Source organism: Taudactylus pleione, unplaced genomic scaffold (assembly GCF_031769625.1).
Source record: "Taudactylus pleione unplaced genomic scaffold, aTauple2 ptg000019l, whole genome shotgun sequence".
Lineage (NCBI taxonomy): Eukaryota > Metazoa > Chordata > Amphibia > Anura > Myobatrachidae > Taudactylus > Taudactylus pleione.
Genome location: NW_028284421.1, coordinates 25,400,968 through 25,422,993, shown reverse-complemented (window position 1 = coordinate 25,422,993; position 22,026 = coordinate 25,400,968). Strand labels below are relative to the sequence as shown.

The 22,026-nt window shown below is 42.7% G+C and overlaps 1 protein-coding gene across 2 annotated transcripts in view; it reads right to left on the bottom strand.

The window, feature by feature from the left end:
- The window catches only part of ICE2 (interactor of little elongation complex ELL subunit 2), a 126,323-nt gene that overhangs the window by 12,847 nt on the left and 91,450 nt on the right, over nucleotides 1–22,026 (bottom strand). For both annotated transcript variants that reach the window (XM_088446182.1, XM_088446184.1), the window contains exons 13-15: nucleotides 10,307–10,391; nucleotides 3,142–3,192; nucleotides 445–700 (exon numbers count right to left, since the gene is read on the bottom strand). In XM_088446182.1, coding sequence (XP_088302308.1) covers nucleotides 445–700; nucleotides 3,142–3,192; nucleotides 10,307–10,391 — 392 coding nt within the window. The remainder of the gene's footprint in view (nucleotides 1–444; nucleotides 701–3,141; nucleotides 3,193–10,306; nucleotides 10,392–22,026) is intronic.

The following is a 22,026-nucleotide window of genomic DNA, read 5'->3' as shown; positions in this document are numbered from 1 at the left end:
ACAGCATTGTGTGCTGACTATTGCAATTGCCATTATATGGTAAACAGATGAATATAAAGCACTGAAGAAATCATTTCAGGGCATTCCTTTCTCATGCCACCTCAATGCATTACAAAATGTTCATTTATTTAATTTCTTTTTGACAACTCTTTGCAAAGATTTAAACTGAATAATAATGTATGCATCACTAAATCAATAATTCAATCTCTTTCATTTTAAGTGCTTCCTAACATTCGCTTTAAATATCAGCATTCCTAGCTTTTACCACAAAAGGATAAGATACTGGAAACTATACGTCCTACACAATAGCCTGTGACTAAGATCTACCCCCAGTGTTAGGAATGTGCACAACAAGTTACAGTAACCCACAAGTTATCTTCAGTACTGTACTGTGTAGCTGGCACTGAACACCATATCACAGTCTAGTATTACTTGTACACTTACCTTAGACCGCTCAGTTTTACTTTCTGGTGCAGGTGGAAACGTGCAAGGAGGGCGACCATGTTGGATGTGATAGTTCAGCAATAGATTTGGATTTAAAGGCACCCATGGAACTGAGACAAAGGAGGGTATTTTTGGAGGATTATTGTGGGAATCATGCAGGTTATAGGTCCCTCTTGTGTTCTCTGTGACATTTTTATAAAGACAGACTGAGGAGTCCCCAGACACATGGCTCAGGAGATAAGAACCATCCTGCAGACTGGGTGAAAGAAAACAATGCACATTAATCATCGGATTCACAGCCAGACGTTAACTGGTTTCAAATGCTTAGAACTTGATTGGATGCCACAACTAATGCTACATGCTGTACAAATAAATAAATAGCGGGAATTAGAATATGGTCCTACTGGTATAGGCATAGAATTTCAAAAATGTATTCAAAAGGTTCCTGATTTACAGTTTATGCTTGAAAATTAATTTGTGCCCCAAGTTTTCAGCTATCTGTTTTAAACCCCTCTGCAGGTTTACCTGAGAAATAAGTACATAGCACAATCAGACCAACAAATACAACATAACTGTGGTTCTATAGTGTCCCATGGACAGTGATGTTTTAATGTAACCTATCATTTGAAAGAAAATTAAATTTATTTTTACACAGCGCTATGTGCAATATGTTGGTGTAAAAACAAAGACTCCAACATTTTTCTATGTGCAAGAAACAAGTGACAGGTTCTCTTTAATCTAACACCACATACACCAATTAAATTGTTAAAGATGCTTATTTCTAGTGTGTGGACAGCTAAAATCCAATAACTGTCCATTTGTACAACTCTGAGAGGGGTATTCAATATGGGAGCGGAAACATTGTTTTTGCGTTAATATCGGAGGTATGACGTCATTATCGCAGGTTTTACTTTTACACCGTATTCAATTTCAGAGACTTATCGCAGTTTTGAAAAGTCTTTGATAAAAAAACGGGGATAACTTTTCACCATTGAATAGGTGTCGAAAAAAAGTGCAGAATTGGGGTTTAGGGGTGCAGGCTTAAAAAAAATAGCCTGCACCCCTGGGAATGACATTTAAAAAAGAACTGTTAAAAAAAAAAGTTTACAAAAAAAATAGGGACACCCCAAAAAAATAATGTAAAAATTGGGGTGAAAAAAAAAAAAAAGGGAAAAAAATTATTAACAATAGGGAAATAAGTTCAGGGCTATTCTGCTAGTATGCGGCAGGTGTTTTGAAGAATAGAATTAAAGCGGCAGGTGGACAAATGCCGAATTTTTAAAAACTTACTTTAGGGACTTAAAAATATGCTAGTACCCATTTCCATGTACCCCAAATTTGATGGGACCACTTAAAAAAATGAAAAAAATAATTCAATGTCGGGAAAAAATCACCTGCTGCGGCTATTTAAATCCCCGACTTTCATTTAAAGGCTAAAACGGGGGTACCCATAGTGATCCCCCATGTTTTTACAACTTTAGGGGGGTCTTACAAATTTTTTAAGGAAAAATTGGTAACTTTACGCAAATCCAACTTCGGAGGTTCCCGTTTCGTTAATTTTATATTGAATACGGGGATAAGCGGGAGCGCGCCCGATACTTTAACGCAGGTAAAAACTCCGATATGAAACGTTAACTTCGACAGTGAAGTTAACGTTTCATATTGAATACCCCTCAGAGTGTTACTATAAGATACTAGTGCAATCCTGTACATTTCTGTGCATTCATGGTTTGCCATATAGTAGACCCCCATACAGTTTATGGTGATTGTTATATGAATATGAATTATACTTTTACAATTACTGGGACAGAGATGTGACAATTTGTTTCTACAGGTTATGGTTTAACCTTTTTATTTATTTATTAACAGTTTATTTTTGTTATTTCAGATTAAAAGTGCTGGGGGCAGATGAACAATGTTTTGATTGCAGTCACATGCTTTGAAAGTAGGACAATGATTGGCTTACCCACTTGGGACAATACTGCTGGTGTAAAAGCAAAAAGGGGCAAATGGAAACAGATATACAGTAGGGGTCCCGAGGGAGGAAATAAGCACAGAGGTGTCTAAGAAGAGGATATATAGTTCTTATAATATGCAGAAATGACTTGTCATAGCAATGAATACTTTTGCAAACAGTAAATGTACATATACACCTTCTTCTTGCAATGTAACTTTCTATTTAATGTTCGAGGTGACCACTACACTAATGCATCAAAAATAAACAGTGTATTCATGGTGACAAACTTCCTGTATGAGTCACTATTCTCTGTCAGCCTATATGAGAGTCACCTCTCTTGCTTGCATGGATGTGTGTCAGTCTACCAAGTACATATTCTCTTTTTATCTTGCTAACTTTGATGGCTTCCATTATAAACCAATTTGAAACGTGACCACTTAGATAAAAATCAATATGAAAGTGCTCAGTGAGGATGTAATATCACTGAGGCTGTAAGGAAATCCATGATTTAATAAACATTTATGTCTAAACTTCCAGGAAATGACTTCTTTGCACTGAGACTGTTGTGCTGCCTGCCTGACATTGGGTCACAAAGAATGAAACTTGGTACAAAGTGTATTGTATGTTAAATACATTGGCACCACTGTAATACAATGTGGCCTATGGTCATAGGAAAAAGTGGAATGAAGTTTTATTTGTACAAAATCTAAATAAATAAGAACATGAAATTCCCTACTCACCCAGTTACCCACTTCAGGATATGACGAAGAGTATTTAGGCAGTTAGCAGGCCTGCAGAGAAAAAAAATGTAGCTTACTTATTAAAAACCGCATTTCAATTGCAACCTAGACATATGAAAAAACACACAACACTTATTGGTCAATATGTCAAATTACTGCTACATTCATGCCTTGTACAGTATGAGGTATGGACATAAACTTAGGTGTGGCCACATGATTACACCATCATGCACCATATAAACTAATCTAGTACATTAACCAAAATTCTAACACTAAAGAAACAAATTATAGGATGCTCAGGACATTTGAAACCGGGTTTAAATCTAGAGGTACAGATGTGTCCACATACAAGTTACCTCTGTGCGCTACGAGTCACGTTAAACATAACACTTGAGCGCTGTCTCTTTTCACGTGACTTTGTACCTTCAAATGTGTCTTATTCGCAAAGTGATCTGAATAGTTTGCATAAGCAGCTTCTGATTTTAAAATGATATGCGGCATGCCTATATATGTGCGACTACAGATGTATCTGCATGTGAAATGCTACTTTACAGCGGTTGTGACACTGTAAAGTAACATTTCGCAAGCAGAATGAGACACATTTGAAGGCAAAAAGTTGCACAAAAAGATGCTCAGCAATACCGAGAGTCCAGGGCCGGCTCAAGGAGGAGCCGCACCCAGTGCATAGAAGGACTATGACTCCTAATGATCATAGGCCATGCCCCCTAAATGACGCTAATTGGGGGCGTGCCCGTATGGCACGCCTCCCATTTAACATCAGGCTGGGTGCGAGCCCAGCACTCCTTCAGTAGCTGGACTGCCCCAGCCCTCGCGCAGCATCCATTCCTCTTCTCCGAGGCTGGCACAGCTGCGGCGGTGCCCAACCTTTCAACCACCGGCAGGACACTTCGGCCCATGGGTGGAACAGCAGGGCAATGCCCGAAAAACGGGACTGTCCTGCAGAAAATCAGTATGGTTGGGAGGGGTGCACCCTCCATAGGGTGGTGCCCCTGTTCGACCGCGCTAGTCGAACATGCCTCGAGCCGACCCTGACTGAGTCACATCACAGCATGGCGCAACTAGAAGGGCTTATTTCGTGCAACTTTTTACCTTCAAATGAGTCTTATTCACACAGACTAGATAGCACAAGTAGCTTCTGCGGATTAAAATGATACGCAGCATGCCTATGTTTTGTGAGCGAGTGCGGGTATATCTGCATGCGAAATGCTACGTTACAGTGTCAGCAGCTGTAACACTGTAACGTAGCATTTCGCATGAAGATACACCCGCAGTCACACACAGAACATGCTGCATATCATTTTAATCAGCAGAAGCTGCTTGTACTAGATATTCACATTGCTGTGCAAATAAGACACATTTGAAGGTAAAAAGTCACACGAAAAGACACTCTGCGCTACCAAGTCAAACTGAGCACCAGCGTTGTGTGTAGCGCAAGGAGGATAGATGTATGTGGACACATCTGTACGTTTTTTATTGCCGAACTTTGCTTTTTAAGATCGCCTGCACACATGCCATTGTTTCTCTTTGCTATAACCCCTTTATCTTCTCCAAGTGATTGTATTAAGATTTGTTGAGGCGTTATACTACAGTACTATAGCATAGTGTGCCAGTGGTAGCATTACGAGGTTCAGAGGTAGCACATACAAATACACAAGGCTTAACACAGCCAGCACAGAGTTATAATGTAAAACTAGTGTATAGTGCATATACATTACAAACTCATTTTATCAATTGCATCCTTTTGTTTGTTCCTACTTTTGAACAGATGTTTATTAATACCCTTCTATTACACTACTTACTCAAACCCATCACTCTAATTGTATTAAAGCATTTGAGTATCGTCCACTATACTCAATTATTCAGGCACTTGGAGCTTACTTTGCAGCGATACAGTTAGTACATGTGTTAAACCTTCTTCACAATATCAATTGACTTTACTCTCTACCAGGGTTGGGAAATAAGCGGCCCTCTAGCTGTTGCAGAACTACAAACCCCATTATGCCTTGCAACAGTTTTAGCATGGCCATATAGCAATATTGTGGCAGGGCATACTGGGGTGTCTAGTTCTACAACAGCTGGGGGGCCGCTTATTGCCCACCCCTACTCTATACACACACATTATACACACCTTTTTCATATCACCATCTCTCTCAATGACCCCTTTATTACTATCCCTTCCCCTATTTCCTCCCACTCCCTATTCTTCTCTCTCGCTCTCAGGGCCTGATTCAGATCCGGTCGCAAGCACTGTGCACTCGCAACTGGGTAGATGGTGGGCCAGTGTGCATGCGCACGACGGAGCCGGCTCCGACGTGCCCATGCGCGAGACCTGGATAGCGACGGGCACTCCGTCGCTCTGGGTCTCGCAACAAAGGGGGCGTGCTGTCGATGTTGAGTGACAGCACGCCCCCTTTGGTGGGCGGGTCGGGGGGTGGCTGCCCAGATGGAGGCGTTCCCATCGTTTGGGGGCGGCCCCACTGGCATCACAAGTGATGTCAGTGGGAGAGCTTTCGGCTCTGTTTGAGCCGAAAGCTCTCTGGGGTTTGCTGCCATGAGACCCTACCACAAGGGTTTCTTCGCAAGCCCGATGGTCGCGATGGTCTGAATCAGGGCCTCTGTTCCTGCCACCCTCTTCCTCACTCATTCCCTCTCACACCTTCACCTCCCACCTGGCTCACTCCCTTAGGCAGGGAACACAGACTATTTATTGTACAATATGTAGTTTTGAGGCGAATTGGAACAACGTATCGTTCACATCGCATAGTGTGTATGCTCACTCATGTGCGTCGTTCATCGCATCTTAACATCTGATGTGCTGCACGTCAGATGGGAAGGTGTGGTGCACACTGTGCAATGTGTACGCTCAACCGGAAGACCACAAGACATAATGTTCCAATCTTTCCTCTGAAGACAGCTGCCAGTGATCTACTCGATGATTGCATAGTGTACAGGAGAAAAGATTAATTGGATACAATGCTCAGACATGATATATCATGCCGTCGTTCCTGAAGATTGCATAGTGTGTACGCGCTATATACAGTATATTGTGTATTCTGAGAATAAAGGGACCATCGCCTCTTTTGTAAGTCATTCTGATGTGTACCTGGCCTTAGACTCTTGGCTCTTCCCCTGCCTCCTGTACCAACCCAACGCTCCCCCCATCTCACTCACTCCTAAACCATTTTATCAAGCAATAAACCCTGCAAATCTCATTCCCATGCCCCCCTTTGGCGTGTAATAAACCAGTCATCAATTCTATACAATCCCACAGATTGTTGCTTCCAAGCTGCTCTCCTTCAGCGCCTCTCTCTCCAGCAGTCACTCACTTAACCTAGTCTTCCTCCCACTGTTGTGACCTCTCCAATTTCACCAATTTGCCCCTTCCTCTGACCATCATCTTCTGTCCTTTGGACTTTTACCCCTACCCCCCACAGGTTACGCTCATCAAGCCCAACCTTGCTGCTTTTTAGCCCACCTTCTTCTCTTCTGGTCACCCTCCTCTCTCCCATCTCCACCTTCTCCTGCCCTGATCAAACTGTCTCACTCTACAACTCGACCCTCCACTCTGATGAAATCTAAAAGTGATGACCAGAGCAGTCTGTTCCCCAACCCTGGCACTCTAAAGCCACACGATGCCTGCAGAAATTCTTCCAGGCAGCTGAAGGGTATTGGAGGACATCACATTCATGCCGACTACCTCCATTTTAAGTTCATGCTCTCTCCTTACAACTCTGTTCTGTTTCATGATAAACCCACGTCGCCACTTTGCTACTTTCAACTTCCTCCTGACCCCCTGCTCCTCCATTGCCATCCTTCTGTCCTTGACTTCGTAACCCACTTCACTACCAAAATCTTTATCTCCAGCGCTATCTCATCTCTCAAGCTTCCTCCACTAACCATCCTCCGGAATCTCATTACTGGGTATGAAATCTTCATCCACTTTTCCTTTTCTCCACTCTACACCCTTCCATCCCCTTTGCTTACTCCATCTCCTTAACTTGCCTTTCTCTTCTGGCTCTGTCCACATTTACTTTAAACACACCATAGTCTCGCACATCCTTAAGAAACCCTTACTTGACTGACTACCAACTTGTCTCCCTCCTTCCTAATGCCTCCAAACTCCTTGAGATGATTGTCTATATTGGCCTGGATTCATTCCTTTCCACCATCCACTGCTTGACACTCTTCAATATGGGTTTCATACCCTCACCTGAAATTGCCCTAACAACAGTTACTAAAGACCACCTTCTCACAACCAAATCCAAGGGCAACTTCTCTCTCCTCATCCTTGTCATTCTGTCTACTGCCTTTGACACGGCCAACCACCCTATCCTTTTTCACGCTCTCTACTCAGCCATAGTTCAACTCTTGCCTCACTAACCAATCCTTTTCTGTCTCTACCTGTGTCTCCCCTTCTCTCCCTCTACTTGTTTGTGTCCCCCAAGGGTCTGTTCTCTGCCCCCTTCACTTCTTTATCGGAACCCGGCCCTTTTGGTTTTCAATACCATCTATACGCTGAGGACACCCAAATCCACTTCTCCTCTAGTATAATCCTCATACATTTCCAACTGCATGTCTGACTTCTCCTCCTTTATGTCTCAGCTCTTCTTGCCAAAGCTTAACATGACCAAAGCTAAGCTTAAGTTTCCCTCCGTCAAGGGACTCTCCAACCCACCCTCACTCTCGAATAATTATATCAACTTCTCCTGTCACCCAAGTCTGCTGCCTCTATGCAATCATCGACTATGCTATCTCCATCACTCCCCACATTCAGGTCATCTCTCAATCTTGCCGATTTCAGCTCTGGAATATTGCAGAATCCAGCCCTTCCATAGTCCCGGTGCCACCAAAACTCTAAACACGCTCTCATCATCTCCTGCTTAGACTACCATGGCCTCTTCCTCTCTGGTCTTTCTCTGTCTCACCTCTCCCCACTGTAATCTATTTTTAACACTGCTGCTCACCTTAATTTCCTCTCCCACCATATGGTGTCTGCCTCCCCTCTTTGCAACATGCTTCACTGCCTGCCAATCCCACTCAGAATCCAGATCAAGTGACCCACCCATACAAAATATTAAACCACTCCTTCCCTTCATATCTAACCTCACCTCTGTCCACACTCCCTCCAGCTCTACCCTCTCTGACCAAAGCCTCTCGTCCATCCTGGTTTCTTCCTCTTACACTCACCTCCAACATTATGCTCCAATTGCCCTCATCTGATGGAACTCTTTCTTTCACCCAGTCAGACTCAGCTTTAAAAGCACCCGTAAAATAAACCGTTCTTTTTAAAGTGTACTATATATTCTCCTCTACCATTCCACCTTATATCATTCCCAATTCACCCTCCAACTATTTCCCCCTTCTTCTTAATATTTAAGTTTTTATGGGCAGAGCCCTCCACTTTCTTTCTCCTCCCTTTACTCTGTTCAGGTTATCAGGGCTTTGCTTCCTTGTAGCTTCCCGTGACTCTGACTTTGTTTACTTGCCCTTATGTTGGGTACAGAACCACAAGGCACTGAATCAAGTGCCTCCCACAACTTACCACTGTATGCTCCTGCTAGCTTCAGCATGTTTCCCTATCCTTGCCCCTCTTATTTGTACTACCCACATAATGTTTTGTACTTATTCTTTTGATCTCCCATTGTGTATGTTATGTATGGTTCGAGATCCTGTTACCAAGGGCGTATCAGTAATGGGTGCAGGGTGAGCGGCATCCTTGTGTCCAGGGAGATCCACACCCTGCTACCATATAATATACTTACCTCTCCAGAGTCTTCCTCCAGTGCGCAGAAGTCACCAGGAAAATGGTGAAGCATGCCATGTGCATGCTCAGTAGAAAAATCCTGAGCCATGTTCCCGGAGACCTGCGCAGTGCCAGAGTCTACTCCATAACTGCACAGGACAAGAGAAGAGACATGCACTGAGACTGCACGCGGGCCCCCTCCTCTCTGAAACCACCCCTGTCTGTTACTGTTTACTATTTTTACCCTGTATGGGGGTGCGTGCACTTTGTGGCAGCTTTTGAAAAGAATATAATCATCATCATCATCCAAACCAGCCAAAAGACTCAAAGGGAGCTATTCATTTAAGTGCAAATTGCCTAGGATATTATTAAAATGAGGCTTAACAGGAGACACCAATTCCGTAATTAGTTTCGCAAGGAGCATATCGCCTAGAATAGAGCTTAACATCTCATACTTCAAAAGCAAACGTAAGGAATATTGCATTTGGGAGTAGTTGTAATAGAATGACAGTGGAAAAACACAGCATTGGTCTAATATAAAAGAATGGAATCTATTATCTGGCATGTTATGGGTTTTCTGTAAGTTGGAGTACTACAGATGTGTCCTTATACATTATATACATATACAGCCTCAATATGCCATGCAGCGGGTCTTGCCTGGCATGAGAGTGAGCCGCAGGTCCCTTGCTACTATCTGGTATGTTTTTTTGGCAAAAATGTAAGTCACCATGTGATATGACTAGGATGCACTAGCAGACTCTGTTGATTAATTTGATATGAGACACTTGTATATCTGTGTGCACCTGAGCACAACGGAACTTAGAATGAGAAAACTGCAGACATTACATTGTAGCTCTTCATACACAGATTTTATATATGTAGGGGCACATCTGTATGCCTTAAATACAAAAAATAAAACACAACATGTTGACAGTGCTCCTCAGATAGTATGGGAGGAGTTCCTTGCTGATTATGTATGAAATTACCACATACTGTAGCAGCAATGTACATTTCATACTCTCTGGAACTGTGAATAATGGGATTTTAGCTCGGAGATCCCATCCCTGTACTTTCTAATCATTTCACTTCTTACATATGGAAAAGTATGTAAGGCAGAGTATCAGTTAAGGTTACTAGTTATCATGTATTTTGGGTAACTAAATGTAATTGCTAGTTACAATAATCATTTATAAAGTGCATAAGTATAATAAACTAAACTTGTCTGCACATTATTTGTTACATGGTTTTATTTAATACTAAAGGAACAAAATTAATTTCAACCATCCATATTAGGGAAAATATAGGAAAGCCTTTATTTACTTCAACTGAGAAATAGAAAACCATAAAGTATGTAAAACCAGCAAGAATAGAATGGTGTATAAACAGTTTAATTACACTTACTTGAATATACTGATTTTTTCTTTAAGTGTTTCAGCAGTGACTTCTTCAAGCATAAAGAACTTAGATGTTAAAGCATCCACATGGCCTTCAAGGTGAGAGAAAGAACAACATAATGTCTTTGAGCAAATCTTTGAAAACAAGCTATACACTTAATGCATTACCGCCAAGATCAAATAGCCCCTTCCCGTAGCTGTGGCCCTGGGGTGCGCCACATGCCATCATTTTTCCCAAAGATCTGCTAGTCCTAAAATACTGAACCAGCATATTACATTTCTTAGCCAACATTAAATAGTAGCAGGGTTGGAGAAAATATGAAAGGGATTGTGTACAGAAATGTCCATACTTTATGCCTGAGAAATGGAGAAACGAAGAAAATAAACTAAATAGGGGAGGGGCCACATGAGAAAATAAGTGGTGGTGGAAAGCAGCAAAAGTACCAAATACCCTACTTCCAAAAATAATATATATGTGTATATACACACACATATATATATATACACACACACACACACACACACACATACACACATACATAATCCAGGTTTAGTCTCCCATATCCAAATGCTTGGGACCAGGTGTATTTTGGATATCGGAATATGTGCATACCATAATGAAATATCTTGGGAACAGGACACAAGTTTAAACACAGAATGCATTTATGTGTTATATACACCTTGTACACATACCCTGCAGGTCATTTTATGCAATATTTTCAATAATTTCGTGGCTCGAACAAAGTTTGTGTACATACATAAATTAATTTCATGTGTCATATACACACCTTATACACACAGCCTGAAGGTAATTTTATAAAATATTTTAATAATTTTGTGCCTTAAACAAAGTTTGTGTACATTGTACCATCAAAAAGTAAAGGTTCACTATCTGAGTCATGCTAAAAAAAATTCTGTATTTTGGAATATTTGGATATGGGAGAGTCAACATATATATATCTATATCTCTATCTATCTATGTGTGTAATAAGCAAGAAAGCGTCTCTGTCTGTTCTTATGCACGGCCAGAGTTTTGGACCTAGCTGCACCAAATTTGGCATGGTGGTGCAGTTTGACCAGGATTAGGTTTTTGCCAAGGTTTGAACTTAGGCCCTCATTCAGAGCCGTACGCTCTGAGCAGAGCGCACGCTCTGAATGAGGGCCGGGCTCCATTTTCATGGAGCGTCCTCCTGGACGCTCGTATAGCTGTGGGTCACCACCCACAGGCTATACGAGCGTGCTTTGTGATGGCCGCGATGGTCGAGACCATCGCGACCATCGAAATTGCGAGCCGGAGCCTGCGGTTCAGGTTTTCAACCACAAGCTCCGGAGTGATTTTGGCTCTATCAGAGCCAAAATCACTCCCACTGACATCACTAGTGATGTCAGTGGGCCGGCTTCTGACGGGAGGCGTTCCCGTGGGAACGCCCCAGTCAGGGAGGCACGCCCACCAAAGGGGGCGTGCTGTCAATCAACATTGACAGCACGCCCCCTTTGATCGGACACAACGAGCAAAGGACTTTCCTTCGCTCGTCGCGTCTGGCGCATGCGCACGACGGAGCTCCCTCCGTCGTGCGCATGCTCAGTCCATAACATCGACCCACTTGCGAGCGGACAGCCGCTCGCGAGTGGGTCTGAATCAGGCCCTTAGTCAGGGCCACACACACTCATGCAATCCCTAAAAATTGGGACACTTAAAATTCACGGGTTCCGGGGCTGGCTCCAGTGCAGTCTGCCAAAACCCTGCGAGAAAGCTACAAAAGTGTCCTTTTAACCTCAGTCTGAGCAAACTTGATGACTCATGCAAGTTCATATTAAATCCAGATCTAGAACTTTGTGGGCCACATAGCAAGATCTAAAAAGGCTCCCTCCCCCCAGAGGTAAAAAAAAACAAAAAACACATACATTTTCCCCCACACAGAGCCCATTCATGTTATGCCACACAGTAGTACCCCTTATACAGATTATGCTACGCAGTAGTAGTGCCCCTTATACAATATGCCACACAGTAATGCCCATTACAGATTGTGCCATATAGTAGTAGTGCCCTTACACATTATGCCCCCCCCCCAGCAACACACTTTCCTGTCTCCCTCCAGCAGCCTCTCGCATGCCCCTATGTATGTGCCATAAGCAGCCAGCAGGTGTGGATTTGGGGCCAGGCTGACAGTTAATTACAGCTGAAGCACCAGCAGACAGCGTCAGCGCAACTTGCATCTAGCGCTGGTTGCGAGCCAATCAAAGCTTGCGAACTGGCAGCCAATCAGGAGACGTCACTGCTGATTGGCTGCCTGGTCCGCGAGCTCAGATTGCCTCGCAAACCGGCAGAGCTGTCTCTCTATGACTGCATGACAGTGCACCAGCTGTAAGCAGCTGGCAGGCCAGCATCAAATCAACATTGCTGACACCAGGGCCCCCTTAGATGGTGCAGACTGGACCTGCCCATCTTGTGTCTGTGACTGGGTGCGGAGGGCCACAGAGGTAGCTCAGGCACCACAGCAGCCGCACCACTTGCACTCACAGTAGTTATGCCACTGTTCGCAAGCTTGTTAGCAAACAGTGGGCTCCTTTTCAGGATCAATGGAATTAGGTTATATATGAGGATTTTGTAAACAAACAAAGGCTGCAGGTGTACTTCAGGGTCGAGAGAGAGAATACACACACAGAAAAAAATTCTAATTCAGAGGGCAATCGCCATCTCAGAAGGTAAACAGTTCTTTTTATTTGTTACATACCACCAGTATCAAAATATTCAGGCTATGTGCGACGTTTCGATCCCACGTGGGACCTTTGTCAAGGTAAATAGACGCCACAGAATGCTCAAGCCATCAGTATTTACTAGCACCTTTTCTGATGGCTTGAGCATTCTGTGGCGTTCTATTTACCTTGACAAAGGTCCCAAATGGATGAAAATGTCGCAGTGCGTGCGGGTTCCCTTGGACTTACATATATATATATATATATACATATACATATATACATACACACACACACACACGCGAGTATTATAATATACAGTGTATATATATATATGTATGCACACACATATACACATACACTACACCTAGAGGGTGCTTGTAAATTATAAAAATATCCTCCTTCTGGAAGGATGATATGTCCAAAAGTCTTTGCTATTACTTGTTCTTATCTTCATAAGTCACAAAAGGTATCCTTTTATTGGAGAGCCCAAAAGGATTTTAGAATAACCCACTCATTAAAATTACCCAACGCTAAAGACCAATGGACACTTATTAGTATAAATCAGAATATAAATTCTGGATAAAATTACAAACATTTTTTTTGCTTACATCACAATTTTAAAAAGGTGTCATGTTATCGCCACTTGGAGTTGCTTATGGTCAACACCCTTCCAGGTGTGAGCTCATTGACATGGACCTCAATAATGACTGATATGCACAGCACCAGTACCCTGCATATCAACCATTATTGAGGACCCTGTCAATGAGCAAGGACCTCAATCACCTTTTTAAAAATGTTTTTAAATCTGTATTTTTATCCAGAATATTCTGATTTATACTAATAAAGTGGCCATTGGGCCTTTGTGTTGGGCAACTTTGGTGAGTGTCACCACCAATTCACAAACAGTTCCCTGATGTCACTGGTTTCAGTCACTATTTCGGTTTGGAATCACTTCTGACTCAGAGGATCTACTGTAGAACACAGGTTCTCAAACTCGGTTCTCAGGACCCCAAACAGTGCATGTTTTCCAGGTTTCTTCACAGAATCACAAGTGAAATAATTAGCTCCACCTGTGGATCTTTTAAAATGTTTCCATGAGTAATGAATTCACCTGTGCACCTGCTGGGTGACCTGGAAAAAGTGAACTGTATGGGGTCCTGAGGACCGAGTTTGAGAACCTCTGCTCTATCAGTGGAATTGTTATGATTTACTGCCGGAAGCATGCCCGGAGGTTCAAATCACAACAGCAGCAGCCCGACAAGGATGAAAATCCTGATCGTTCCCAAGTAAGCATTTACTAACTTATTCTACCCCCTAACCCTCCCTTAGGGGTGCCTAACCCTAACCTTCCCCCCAGTGCTTAACCCTAAAGCCCCCTCTAAGTTCCTAAACCTAACCCCTCCTTCCACGCCGCCTAAACCTAAATCCCCTGGGGGGTGCCTAAACCTAAGTCCCTTCCGGGGGTGCCTAACCCTAACCCTCCCTACCCCTAACCTCCCGCGGGGTGCCTAACCCTAACCCCCCCCCTGGGATCCCTAATCCTAATCTACCCCCCCCCGCAGCCATCGGCGCCCCTTCGATCGGGATGCCCGGGCGCTCGGCATCCCTTCGATCGGGATGCCGGGCGCCGGTCTACCGGCGTCAGTAAAATGATAGGCGTCTAGATTTAGACGCCTGTCATTTAACCCTCACCGGGATTAAGCAGTCGGGAAGCCGGCTGTCGGGATTAGGTCCACCGGCTTCCCGACTGCATACCCGATCAGCAACTGTTCTAACAACACCACATAAATAAAAAAGACTTGCAAAAAGCAATATATCACTTCAGCTATAGGACTAGAACAGCTACAAAGTCCATTGTTTAGAAGTAAAAGAAAGAAAAAAAAAAGGGGATTGTAATTTCCTGTGCTCATGACCCCATACATATGTATTTTCATGACCATGATTACAAACACAATCAGGGCTATGTATTAGAAAATCCTTGCATGTTACATCCCCATATCAAAATACATATTTTTTTAGATAAGAAAAAGCTGAAGAGCTAAAACGTATAGCAGTCACATACTTTAATGGACAGTGTTGTATATTACTAAGATATCCATCGATTTAAGACAGTATCACATACACTGCGGTCAGATTTTGTGGCCGGAAGGACAATGGATCTGCTCTGTGACAGGAGGTGACACATGGCATTAAGGCTTCCGTAGTGACAACTACATTGAGGATTGCAAAATCACAAAGTTCAAAAGATGAAAGTTCACTGTAGTGACATGAGCTACAGTACATGCACTGCTCTTTCTTCTGCTCCACTAGATAAATAGTTACAGTACAGCTATGGATACAAGGCGTATATCTTGCACTGCAATCTGGTACCTGCATGAGTCAGACCCACAGCTGGCTTAGTGGTGGAGAACCTGTGGCCCTCCAGCTGCTGTGGAACTACACATCCCAGCATACTGTGTCATATTTTTGCTGTTAGGGCAAGTAAAAACTGTGGCAGGGCATGCTGGGATGCGTAGTTCCACTGCATCTGGAGGGCCGTATGTCCCCCACCCCATCATGATGTGGGTGGAGGAGATGTACTAAGCTCTAGAAAGTGAAAAATTGGACAGTGAAACTACCAGCCACCCAGCTGTCAATGTTACAGGCTGTGTTTGAAAAATGTCAGGAGCTGATTGGTTGGTAGAGTGGTTTATCACTCTCCAATGTATCACTTTCTAGAGCTTAGTACATCTGCCTCTGTGAAACTTATGGGCTACTGAACTGTTGCAAGTAAACTTTTTAGGCTTTCACCATATCTGCCCTCTACATTTTTGGCAGCTGGATTTAAAAACAATGGGTGAAATGAGCACGAATCTCATATTTACATCATACTTTGCTATTAACTTTCAAACAAACTCACTTCCCTCACGTTTACACATCCTCCTCTGCTCTCCTTAGGTACATGAATTTGTCATTTACTAAGTGCATTCAAAACTGCAGTACAATTCACCAGAAGGGCTAAATATAAAAAGCTACAGAGAAATAATGTGTTACGGAGCCACAAGGAGGAGCTTTGTCATAGCAACTGCACAACAAAACATTCCTTTCTTTCCAGAAGAGGAAATGTAGTAATCATACAAGATGAGTGTGACCTACACTGACTCACTGCCTCTTTCTTACATTATACAAATTTTATGTGTAACGCAGGATCTAGTCCATGGTATGTCGGAAATACCTGCACTGGGCCCCTTTTTCACACATTGTGTACTATCTATGTTCATTGTATTCTGAACAAAACTGCACCATCAAAAAACAGTTACTTGTATTCTGTGTATATTGTGCAGAGCCGTAACTAGACTCTTTGGTGCCCTGTGCCAAAAAGACCATTGGCGCCCCCCCTATTTTTCAAATAGGGACATAACACTCCTGAAAAAGGGCCATGGCCTCATGGGAAAGGGCTAGGGAGGAGATAGGAGAGGCCAGGAGAAGCTGGGGATAAAATAAGAGGAAGCTACAAGTGAGAATGATAATAAACAGAAAATTGACAGGCCCGAACAGCGCCCCTTGCCCTGCGGTGCCCTGTGCCATGGCACTGGTCGCACCACCCTAGTTACGGCGCTGATATTGTGTATCAGGAAATACCAAGATTATTTGTTGTATATTACCAATTTCATCTTTTGGGCCGTAACATGAAATTTATTCACATGACAATCAACACTTTTTTAACATCACAATAAAAACAAATTAAGATATAACATCTGATATTCAGATATTAAAAGAGCCATATAATAATAAACAGAAGTCCCGGCAATTAATTGAGTATATAATACTGGCGTCCAATAAGACAAAAGGTATATTGTATAAACAAGTCCCAATGCTGGAAATGTATATTGTGAACTTCGCTGGACAGATGGATATACAGTAATCAGCCTAACCAGCACATAGGTGTAATCTGGTATTTTATCCTAATCTCCACCCCCCCCCAACCTAACCCCACTAGACTTCCTAATCCTAATAATAGAAATCTGAAAGAAACTAAAATGTAGGGTCTCCTTTCATTATTAATTACATAGGGCAGCTGCTGCTTTCTGTGAGTCCAGTATTCCTGCAGGGAGTGAGCATACCCTCTGTAAAGGTGCCCATTCACTAGCAGAAATTAAAACAACTGCACGATTGCGACATTGTAATCGTGCAGTCGTTTGTCAGCCTGTGATGAGCCTGCACTGAACGAGCAGTCGTTCAGTGCAGGCTCATCAATCATCTGCAAACATACTCAACCTGACGTTATCGTCAGGTTGACCAGCATGTTTGCACCATGATAGATGTCTAAACGACCAGCAGGCACGCGCATCGCTGGTCGTTTTAGACATTTTTACAAACGTTATATGAATGATTGAACAACTGTTATCGTTCAATCGCTCAACTTAATTGTCTAGTGAATGGGCACCTTAAGTCCTCGGGAGTGAATAAGTACATCGGGTATCTGCTTTTGTATTTTCAACACTGATATACCCTGTTGAAATAATTTCAGTGCAAGGATCACAGGTCCGCAGCGCAATGAGAATTCCCCAGAAATTGTATGTCAGAGATAAGATCAGTTAAATATAGGAGTGACAATAAAAAAACAGAAAAACACGCTGCTGCTTGTCATATGCAAATGCCTTAGGGAAAAGCGAGCGGTGTTCCCTTATTCACATGGTCTATGAAAAAAAGGGTAAGTAGTGGAGATGTATCAGTCCTGGAGGGTTGGGAGACCCTGGTATCAATGTGACATTGCAGGGTAATGTTGCCCAAACCCCCCATCCAAATATACAATCCACCTGAAAAGAAAAAGGTACCTGTTAGGTACAAGTGTACCAAGGTGGGAGATATATGCGATAAGTAGTGTGTGCTGCCGACTTCTCAGGGTGTCCCGCTCGTGCACAGCGGGTTCCCTCTGCAGACGGCTGTTTCGCTGATTAGCTTCGTTGGTGTGCTCCCAGGTGTCTCCCATTTCCTATTGATGAATTCTGGACATTGAATTCACATGAAATGTAAGCATTTGATTCACATGGCATTTTGCTTCAATATGCTCAGAGGACGAAGGTGAGCGGTTTGAAATGAGCGAGGGGCTCGGTGAGCCGTAGATCAGATCTCTCAGTGTGTGCCGGAACCGGGCTGCAGCCTGCATGAAAGCCTGCCCACGATAAGTGTCATATAAAGACTCTGAATGGAACCATTGAAAGGTACTGGAGTTGTAAGAACAACAAAGTAGCCAGAACACAGCAGCTGAACGACACTACTATATATACTATCAGATCACTGTCTGCTATAGGTGGTTTGTGTGGAACAATGAGAGAAGGCTTGTCAGATCAATGTGCGTGTGATATATACAGTATGATATGACACCGTCTGACTTGTACCAGCACCTTTGTCGTATATTTTATCAAATGTCCTTGTGGACTTTGCTATGTAGGGAAAACTGTGCGTTCCTTTAAGGAGCGCATGGCCCTACATAGGTCAGCTATTAGATCAGCAATCAGTGGGAGGAGGTCTGAACAACCTGTTGCCAGGCACTTTTTGGAAGCTAGGCATAATCTCTCTAGTTTAAAATATATGGCAATAGATCAAGCCTTAGATGATGGAAGGAGGAGTGACAGGAATAAAAGGCTACTTATGTTGGAATCTAAATGGATTCATTACTTAGATACTGTCAGACCCAAAGGTCTGAATGATCAGCTGAATTATGGTATCTTTCATTAAAATGTAGCTTTGATGTAATTACGTTTATAATAGTTACTATCTATCCTAGTAGTTTGTCTTTGTAACATTAATGAGTATCAAATTTTGGGTATACTCTGATTGAATCTCCTTAACACATGTACTGGTAGTTTTATAACATGTATTTTGCATATTTTTCATGTCTTGTATAGTTTGTGTTTGTTTTATGTAATCACGTGGCGTTGTTTCATGTCTCCCTCGACAGGCGTCGGGTCTCCTTGGTAACGATGACGTCAGTGGTGTGCAGACATGCTTCCGGCGTGACCGGAAGCCATGCACGCGGGACGGGACGCGGCCGATGGGACCCGGCGTGAGTCTAGGGAAGACAGCGGGTATTTAAGGTAAGAATATGCACTAATTTGGTTTATGTATGTGCAGCAGCCTGACGACGGGCAATAAAGCCCGAAACGTTGCAGCAATGATCTTGTGATGGAATTATTTATTTCTAAGACCGTCGAGTGCAGCGCTTGGTTGACTGTATTATTGTTTGCAGCTGGCACCGCGGCAGTTGATGTCTAAGGGAAGGAGTGTGCCGTACCTTGTTGGTGATTGTATTGGGGCAACAGCTTATGTTAGCCTCGGTGTCTGGCACCCCCCGAAGATTTGCCTAACAATACCTGCACTATTTACTGGCAATTGGATTAAGAGAAGTGACAGTCTCCGGCTCAATTGATGGTTCTAACAGCGTGGAGAAGTTTTTTTGATTTAATTATTCGTTTGAGCAGTTGTCACTTAAGACTCTTGTATGTACATAAATATTGCCAAGTTTTAGTGGAGACACAGTACGTGATTCCTGTTGAGAAGAGTGAAGTATAACTAGGAGCTCACCATGGATGAAGCCAGCGGGTTTTCATGGACAGAGGTCCCCATTGGGGAGACATTAAGTTTCTCGGAAAGCGAGATGAAGTCTGTATTATTTAAGGAAAGACTGGTTGACACCATGGGTGATACTTCGCCAGAAGAGATTTTAAGTAATTTGTTGAAATATAAAAAGAAAGAAATTGATTATCTACTACACGGGATAACTCTATCAGAGTATTTAAGAGAGAAAAAAATTCCAAGAGGCTTTCATGTCCGTAACTCCCCCACTATAGGAAGATTGAACAAGGAATTTGTGAGGCGGTGGATAGCTGTCCTCAACAAATGTTCTTTAGATTTAATGACTTTGGTGGTTGAGGAGTCAGCTAGAGAACTAACCCTTCTCAAGCAAAAAATTACAGAGTATATGCATTCCAATAAGTCCCACTTATAAGGTGATTGGGGTAAATGTGAGTTGGATAAGTTACACCAACAAGTAGAAAATTAAAAAAAGAACTGATACTCTTTAAAAAGCGAAAATTTGAAGTGGTCAATAAAGACTACGAAGAAAGGAGGGTATATCGTTGGTTGTCAGGGGGGACAGACACAAGAGTACGGCATGTACAACAACGACATTTTCGTGGACAGAGAGATATAACGGATAATTATTCTTCTAGTGATCCACCCTCGACTTCTGGTGATGAAGCTTCTGGTAGTAAGGCACGAGCTCCACATCAAAAACCCCCTTTAGGAGTGAGGACCGGCGCAGGTCGCGGAAGGGAAGGAGACACAAAAGAAGGGGAGGACAGAGGTGCCATAAAAGGAACCAGAGGCAGAGGACGGAGGAGATGAATCTCATTTATAATTTGTCTAACAGGGACTTGACATGTGCAGAGACCAGGGTATTGAATAAAGGGTTAGGATATGTACCGACTAACAAATTAAGCTCACTCAATTGGAAAATTGATCATCAATATTTAAATAGACAATTGAAATTAAGGGGCTTTTTTGATAAAAATCTGAGTGCATATCCCAAAAAAGAGGGACCTTTCAAGATTAAATATCAGTTTGAACCCCCCCCTTAATAACATTGGTATTAACAGCTTCATGAAGGCTTTAGATGTACATGTATCTGGTACTCTGAAGGAGGATACTCCCTATAGGAATAATCTTACCAAGGAAGAGTGGGATGCTTTGAGAGACCTTAGTACCTATAAGGATATTGTTGTGAGACCAGCGGATAAGGGGGGAGGCTTTGTGATACTTGATGTGGGTAGATATAGTCAGAAGATTTATAAACAACTATCTGAAGAATCAGTTTATGAGAAACTGAGGAAGGATCCAACTGATACTTTTAAAATTGAATTAGATAATTTACTCACTGCATCAGTGAATGGAGGTACCATCACTAAGGAGACGTATAACTTCCTTAACATTGATCATCCGAGGATACCGCTCCTTTATACGCTACCCAAGATCCACAAAAGTCTCTCCGACCCCCCTGGACGCCCTATAGTGTCGGCAAGAGGTTCTCTCTACAGTAATATCTCACAGTTTTTAGATCATTTTCTGCAGCCCTGTGTCCAATCGGGTGACACTTACCTGAAAGATACAACAGACTTATTATTAAGTTTATCTAGGTTGGGTGTAATACCCTCTAGAACATGGTTATGTACTTTAGATATCTCCAGCCTCTATACCAACATCCCCCATGTAGGGGGCTTAGAGGCTGTGGAAGATTTGATCACCAATAATGAGTTGTATCAAGGTCCCCGGATTTACTTTTTTCTCACGTTGTTGGATATGACCTTGAGAAGAAATTATTTTTATTTTGATGGGCACTATTACATCCAAAAGAGTGGCTGTGCCATGGGGTCGCATGTCGCTCCGACCTATGCTAATGCGTACATGGCAAAGGTAGAAAAAGATTTTTTCTTTAATAGGGATGTGCGTGACAGAGTCCTGTTTTACAGGAGATACATAGACGATGTGATTCTCCTCTGGAAGGGGGAATGTAGTGATCTTATGGATATAATTGAAGGGATTAATGCATTGGACCACCCTATCAAATTTACCTACAACATGAGCCTTGAGGAAATCAATTTCCTGGATGTTACTATCAAAGTGTCTGATAATATACTCTCTACAAAGATCTATTCAAAACCAACGGATAGAAACACCTTATTGAGAGCGGATAGTTTCCATCCAGCATCAACAATTAGTAGCTTGCCATATTCGCAACTATTACGAGTAAAGAGGATTACAAGTGATCCCTTAATATTGCAGAATGAATTGAATAAAATGCTGGCTAGATTCAGAGCTAGAGGATATGCTGAAAAAGTATTACAATCAGCACGGAGAAAGGTGGACACAATATCTAGAGAAGAGGCACTGAAACACAAGGATAAGGATCAATCGGAGGATGTTGTGAACTGGGTGCATACTTATAGCACAGCACATGGAACCATCAAAAAGACCTGTAAGGAACTC